This window comes from Anabas testudineus, chromosome 21 (genome assembly GCF_900324465.2).
Source record: "Anabas testudineus chromosome 21, fAnaTes1.2, whole genome shotgun sequence".
Lineage (NCBI taxonomy): Eukaryota > Metazoa > Chordata > Actinopteri > Anabantiformes > Anabantidae > Anabas > Anabas testudineus.
Window position 1 is genome coordinate 11,482,302 of NC_046629.1, and position 7,642 is coordinate 11,489,943.

Sequence of the window (7,642 nt, forward strand, 5' to 3'; positions counted from 1 at the left end):
TACTCCACAGTATGCAATATGCATGGTATTGCACTGACTTCCAAAATCATGCACAATCGCAGACACACATAGAAAGAACCTTTGCTTATTAAGGGATTTTGTGCTTTGACATTGCACTGTGGTCAAAGTTACTCGATCCTCATCATAGCTTAAAAAGAATAAACATATTAAGAAAAGAGATTCAAATGTTTAGTGCTGCTGTTGCTTGGAAACAGATTAAACCATTTTTTTGGACAATTGCTATGCTAGGTGTAAAGTTGATGAGAATCTTTGACCTTTTAAAAAGTATGTGATTGCAAGAACATTTGATAATGAACAGAGTGTTTGCATGCAAATCGTCCCTGTATTGTAACTACACGGTGCACAATAAAAAAGGTATGACATTGGCTGAGGCCAATGTCATATTTGGGGACAAAAACACCTACAGGCTACATTTCTTTAGCCGTGATCACTGGAGAACCATTTTACTTATTGTGGCTCATAAGCCTTCAAGGTGCGTACATAAAATTCATTCAGTCAGTTAATTGAGGTTATTCTGTGCGCTTTATAAACACTTCCTTCACGACACTAGGTTGTAATTTGTGTACAAGATTATATTTGAGTCCTGTAACTGCAGATAGCTGCGTTTTTATTGCTTTTAACCATTTATTTGTGCAACAATGTGACAAAATCTACCACAAACATGGTCATCGTTCATATTGATTGTTTTTCCACAGCAGAAAGGCCCCTTTCAGCCTAAATGTCTATAGGTCATGCCCCTTAAACAGTAACACATGCTTTTGAAAATTCATAATAAAATTCTTTACATTGAATCATTATGAAAAATATATTATTAATGTACAAAATCTTGCATATTACACATGATACAAGGAACAGTCTTATATGAGCCAAAAGACACACAACATACTACAAAACACTAGAACAACCCAACATAGAGTCAATTAAGATAAAAGTACTGTACAATAAAAAGACAAAAATCCATTTCGATGACTTTTGGATATTTCATTTAGGAGTTTGTGTACTCAGGAATGGATATCTCATCTGTTTCCTGTATTCTTGCCGGTGTCGGTGGGCCGACGAGAATATAATCAAATTCCTGGTGTTGAACTTTTTCATATACGCTCTGCAGACCATTGGTTTTGGGTATGTGAGCTGGGTAGTAGTTTTCCCTTCTGCTGTCCCGGGGAAGTGAAGCTGTCTTGGAGAACGTTGACAGGTGCGGTCCACAAGCCAGGCTTGCGTTGGCCCTCGTAGCTGAGGGGCTCCAGCAGCGGTCCGAGTGTCCCAACACTTTGCACTCACTTGTACATGCCCAGAGACCTGTGGAAACAGCAGCGCTGTCAGGATGTAAAAAGAACACAGTTGCTGGCTCATTTGGTTTTGGGGGGTGTTGATGTGGAACGACTTGAGTGAGCCCAAGTTAAATCAATCCTAACGTCTCCAGTGGGGAAGGAACATGTATTGTTGTAACCGTGTACAATCTGTTGGGTGAATGCTTTAGATTTTAAATTAAATTAGAAATGAAACTAGAGTAAAAGAATATAATACGTATCACACAATTGCATGGATTTTATCTTTATATGTTCTCATTGCGTTTTTGTGACACTCACTGTTTGTTGGCGGTGACTCTTTCTTGTGTACATCCGCACTTATGTCCGAATCACTGTCATTGAAGTCACTGTCCCCTTTTCCACTGTCCTTGCCACTGATGTGGGGATCTCTTGCTGAGATTGTTGTGAATGAATTACCCTTCCATATTGTTACTGGTCTGACAGTTTCTTTCCCGTATCCTGGCAGTGTAGAATAGCCCTGCTGGACACACAATGACATAACGTTTGATTTAAATGCAAAACAACAACAACAACAACAACAACAACAACAACAACAACGTAGTATGTGACAGACTTGTGGCTGTAACTTACCTTTAATTTACCCTCCATCGCCCTGCTGTTTGACTCAAAGATGCCTGCTGTCTGCCTTCCATCCTCACAGTCTGGCTCCGCTGTAGTGCTGGTAGCCAGTGGAGGTTTCTCTAGAAATGGATGGGCATCAAACACTTTGCCTTTGTGGTTGGCTATCACTGAATCAATATGACCACTTTCCACTTTCTCCACATTTGGTTCCTCTTTCTCATCATACCCCCTCTCCCTTGTCTCTTTTTTCCGGCGGCTGCAAATGGTTGTGATGAGAACGATAGCCAGCAGGAGGAGTGAGCAGCTCCCTGCCAGGACGATGATTATGGCTATGGACATGTCCCATTCAAAGACCTCCTCACTGCCATTTTGAGCCAAGGAAGGCAAGCTGGGTAGAGTTCCTTCTATGAAACTTAAGTGTATAATGGCTGTAGAGGTGAGCGCGGGGGATCCATTGTCGCTGACCGACACTGTCAGTTTGACATTGTCTGTGAGATCATACGCCAGCTGCTGGCTCACGTGCATCTTCCCTGTGTCCTTGTTGATAGAGAAACCCAGGTGTCCCCCCTCTGTGATTTTATAGGACAGCTGTGCATTTATGCCTTCATCAGCATCTGTGGCCTTTATCTGGGTTACCAGATAACCTGCAGGTGCATCTTTGGGCAAGAAAATCTCAGCAGATCCCTTGTAAAGGGGTGGCTCTATGATAGAAGGTTGGTTGTCATTCTGATCAACTATTTTTAGTCTGATGACAGCTGTGCTCTGCAGCTGTGGTGACCCCCCATCACTGGCTTGGATGTGTACGTCTAACTGTCTCATGATTTCATAATTAAAACTTCTTAATGCGTATATGGAGCCAGACACTGAATTAAGAGACACAAAGGTGTTCAGGGGCGATCCCATGATAACACTGTCCACAAGTCTGTAAGTAATTTTTCCATTGTTGCCCAGATCCGCGTCACTGGCCTCAACTGTGGTGATGTAAGCGCCAGGGGCATTGTTTTCCACCACTGAAACTTCATAGACAGCCTTACTGAAGTGAGGGGCGTTGTCGTTCTCGTCGCTGAGTCTGATAGTGTACTGGGTGATCTTTCTCAGCGGAGGTGACCCAAAATCCTCAGCCATGATCGTCAAGTTATACTCACTAATCCTCTCCCTGTCTAGGGCTGCTGCTGTTACTATCATGTAGCTGTCCTCATGAGCCTGTCGGAGTTTAAAATGGTCGTGGCCGTACAGTGTGCAATAGACCTGGCTGTTGACACCCGAGTCTCTGTCCAAGGTGCTGATCAGCGCCACCAGACTGTCCTTGTCCGCCGTCTCGCTGATGTATGCAATGCCAGTCGTGATGGAGGTCATCGGGGTGATACTAATTTCTGGGGCATTGTCATTAACGTCTGTGACATGAATGATGATTTTGCACACGGAGGGGGTCGGGTTGGGTCCCAGATCAGTCGCCTGCACGTCTAGCTCATAGGTGCTTTTGTCCTCAAAATCCACCGGACTCCTGAGCGTCAGGCGACCGGATTTATGATCCACTTGAAAAAGTTCTCGGATCTCATGAGAGACCTGTTTCCCGAACCCGTAGACCACCTCTCCGTTTAAACCCTCATCTGCATCAACTGCGTTCAAGTCCAGTATGACAGTGCCGACCGGGGCGTCCTCCGGCAAACTGACTGAGAAACTATTCTGGTCAAAAACGGGACTGTTGTCATTAAAGTCCGTCACTTTGATAGTTATCTTGGTTGAGCCGGACCTGTATGGGTTTCCGCCGTCTGTGGCCACCAACTCCACAGTGTATGATGACTGACTCTCCCTGTCTAGCTCTTTCATTAGCACCAATTCCGCATATTTAACCCCATCCGCTCTCAGGAGCACATCAATAGTGAAATGACTGTTGACAGAAATCCGATAGCTTTGGATGTAGTTTGACCCGACATCTGCGTCCACAGCTGGATCCAAAGGGATCCGGGACCCCACGGCTGCATTCTCTGAGATCTCCACTGTAGATTCCCTGTTTGGAAACTCCGGAGAGTTGTCGTTGATGTCCTTTACTTCCACCTCAACGTGAATCAATCTGTAGCGCTCTTTGGAGAAATTGACCACGTCAAAAGTGATGAGACACTGTAGAGTGTGTCTGCAGATCCTCTCCCGGTCAATTCGTTCCCCGACAGCGAGTTCCCCGTCGCTTTCTCTCACCCTGATGAATGAATCATTGAATTGTTTCATCATCCTAAAATTGGTCTTGGAGGAATGAGACAGACTCAAGGACATGTCCTTGGCGAGGTTTCCGATGACCGAACCTGGTGCGTCCTCCTCACGGGTCTGATATCGAATAGTATTTCCCTCAGACTGAGCCGGCGAGGTAAATAAAAGCTGATGGACTGAGAATAGAAAAATCCACCGGTGCCAATAAGTTGCACAATTGCCCCGTCTCATCTTTGTAGTGAATTTGCCCTCGCTGTGCAGTCTCGTTGTGCGCTGAGGAGATGAGAGCAGTTCACCTCTGGAGCGAGCTGTCCATGCAGCTCCCGCCTTTGTGAACTCCGCTGTGCCGCAAAAGTGAAAGTTACTCGCTCCTTGTGCGCAGCAGCCAGTCACACGTTTGTTGCCTCGCCTTCAACACAGCTCAAAATTCTGCAGTGGCGGGGTTTATACGGCTCCTCATGCTAATGAGACGAAGTGTGACCAATCCCTCGCTTTAGAATTAAAAAATACCCCCTTATGGAGAAAAAAAAAAAAGCGCAAAACGCTCTGAGCCTGTTTGGAGAGTGCACACTGGAGGAAGTTGCAAAACAGGAAAAAAAAAAAAAAAAGGGCAGACAGATATGGCACTGCTTGAAGATAATTCCTGCATTGTTTATCGTCTTCTTGCCATGGCTGCGTGATGGTGTTATTTAGCAGAAACCTATTTCTTCTTCTCCTTTTGATGTGTAGTTTCTTGTCTGAGTGCGAGGTGTGTGCATGCACATCCTGCAATTGTGTTTTTTTTTTTTTTTTTGGTGAGCTGAGCGAGGTTTTTGTTGAGAGCTCAGCTCATTTGGGAACAGCTTAATTATCTGGAGACACATTGGGCATGAAAGCATTCACAGTCTCTCTGAAGGAGGGGTGATGCTAGACCGACCTGTTCATATAGCTAACAACAGCATAATTATTTCTGGTTATCTGCTATGTACTAAAAAAAGGAAAAGGTCATCAGTGGTGTCCAATACCACATGATTTTTTATACAAGAGAAGACAGATAAAGGAACAGTCTTTATCCCAGAGTTTCCCCAAGGACATTTCTCAAATGGATTTTCTTCCAAAATGCAGTTTACGCCTTAACTCTTCTCTTTGCCTCTTTTCCAGAAACACATTTGTAGATTACTGCATTTGAACCATCGGTCCCAACTGTTATTAATTTCAAATAACGCAGAATAAATCATTATTCTGCAGGTTAACAGGGTGAGGAGAAACTATACATGGCTGCAAATATGTTGATAATAAATTTGTGCAAATTTATGCCAGGGCTATTTTTCATAGTTTGGTCTGGGGAAATGTTACCGCGCTTGATGACATTTTCAACAACAATAATGCACTTTCAACATCATAGCCGCTGCACAAAAGAGGGGGTTTCAACTGAACCGGTTGGCACAAAGCCCTCACTTCAACCCCATCTAACACTTTTATGATGAGACTGTGAGACTGAGACAAACCTTATCGACCAACATCAGTTCCTGACCTCGCTAATGATCTTGTGGCTGAATTGGAACAAAGCCCCACAGACAGCATCCACAATCTTGTTTTAAAACCTTCCCAGAAGGCCACAGGGTGTTATGCAAACTTCACTAATGCTACATTTATTGCAGGATCGTGCTAGATTGCGGCACATGTTCCTGTTTTGTTGTACCTGTGATGTTTTGGCAAACTTTTATGTCAACCTTTAGGCTAATTTACCAAATGTTTGAAACCTGCTTTCCTCTTTTGAATGTTTTGTCAAACCTCTTGTGGAGCTTATTAGATTTGATAGAGTGATTTTTTTTTTGTCTCCATTATAATTATGTTTTGTTCACACTTTGTTTGTTCTGCTGGATTACCGAGAACCACAGAGTGTGACTGTTTTTCCATCTGACATCTAAGTCTACTCGCAATTTATTTGCTTCTAATGTCTTCATATAAGCATAAAGGAGAGTTGTTGAAGAAGCAGTTTGTTTGTATTTTGCTCACATCAATTCATTAGCCCACAGAGCCCACAGCGTGCTGTAGTTGAAGCACTAACAATAATCTGAAACAATAATGCTAACAATACCAATATTATACCAAATGATCTGAAACACTGTGAAAAGCCCACAGAGACACACTGAAATAATAGAGGCTGCAGTAAACAACAAAGGTAGGTGGGCAATTTTTGCAGTATTCTGTAAGCTTTCCGACTAAGAGAACAACTGTGACAGAATGTATTTGTTTCTTAAATTAGAGGTTATCGCATTGGGGGATAAACTATTTAGATGGTGTTTTGGTGCAAAATAATGAATACAATTACTCTGACAGTCAATATTCTAAACATTTAATTAGAAGAAACTCCCAGCATTTCTCCAAAAAAACATATATATAATAGTACTAATGCAGTACACATAGACAATGTGTGGCGCTCATATGCTTATTATCAGTGAGGGACAGTAGAATTAGTGTGTTGAGCTTAAGAAAGCCTGCATTAAGGAAACATTAGTCCATCTTTCAGCAACTTTTAATGTTTCAACCTAAGCTAAGAAAAATGGGAGGGGTACAGAACATGCATGCAGGCTTCCTATCAAGATGCTTTATTACTGGTCTCTGTGTTATTATCAGATGACAGTCAGTAATCAGTAATCTCTCACAATGTGGAATAATAGAGGCTACATTTAATGTTTCTGCAAAGATAATACAATTAGTTAATGGTAGAAATGATTAACACTGTCAGTTTTTTTTACCATCTTAAAGCCCTAAATCTTGTTCCGCTCAACGTGTGATTTGTCTGTATTTGAACTTGTCATTAAGAATCTACATTTGTGATCTGCAGAAGTGGGATTAAGGAAAATAATGCGGTTAACTTCGCACGTGGGGATTTTTTAAGATTAGGTTTATTGATGGAAGAAGTGTTTGGTTGTAATCAGTGTTTTTGTAGCAACAATGGATTAAATACAAATGTTTTATAAAAGGTGCTGTTAGCGCTGTGGTTTCCACATGAAACAATCACATAATTTTAGCATTTTATTTAGCAAATTGCTTTGGCTTTATCGCCTACAATTGTTTTGGTTCACTCTAACCTCTCTTATTAGTGTCATTTCCATTTGCAGCAAAGCGCTTTCTGTTGTAAACCTGCAGCCCCAGTGACAGACTAGGTTTGCTTAGTGACTAGTTGGTAAACATACTAGATTGTGGGGCATGTTGTATTTAAAGGGCCAGCAAATCCCCTCAGGAGTAGGCCATGGAGACCAAATGAGAACTATTAAAGAGTGAATGTTGGACTTTTTTGTCTTGCAAACACAAACAATCCTTCAAATCAAGGAAAAGGACAATCCACGTGAAAGTAGGCAAATGTTTACTAACACATTAATTTAGTACATTTTGTTAAAAAATTAAAATTACTCCAAAATTGCATTAAAATATTCTACTAATTTTGTTGAGACACTTAACTCAGGAGATCATCAGGATACATCCCACACACCATGGATGTCTATAACATCATCATTATAGATGTCGACCAAAGTGGT

General features: G+C 42.0%; 1 protein-coding gene across 1 annotated transcript; it reads right to left on the reverse strand.

Moving 5' to 3' along the window:
- Positions 1 to 1,006: 1,006 nt before the first annotated feature.
- Positions 1,007 to 4,349, reverse strand: si:ch211-199f5.1 (protocadherin-8). Its single transcript, XM_026375841.1, has 3 exons — positions 1,923 to 4,349; positions 1,611 to 1,812; positions 1,007 to 1,320 (listed from the first exon to the last, which is right to left on the reverse strand). The coding sequence occupies exons 1-3, from the start codon at positions 4,347 to 4,349 to the stop codon at positions 1,007 to 1,009; spliced, it is 2,943 nt and encodes a 980-aa protein (XP_026231626.1).
- Between the last annotated feature and the right edge of the window lie 3,293 nt (positions 4,350 to 7,642).

Coding starts and splice junctions, on each gene's coding strand:
- si:ch211-199f5.1 (XM_026375841.1), bottom strand. CDS start 4,349: ATGAGACGGGGCAATTGTGCAACTTATTGGCACCGGTGGATTTTTCTA. Junction 1,813..1,922: donor CGATGGAGGGTAAATTAAAG/GTAAGTTACAGC, acceptor TTGTGTGTCCAG/CAGGGCTATTCTACACTGCC. Junction 1,321..1,610: donor AGAGTCACCGCCAACAAACA/GTGAGTGTCACA, acceptor CTGTTTCCACAG/GTCTCTGGGCATGTACAAGT.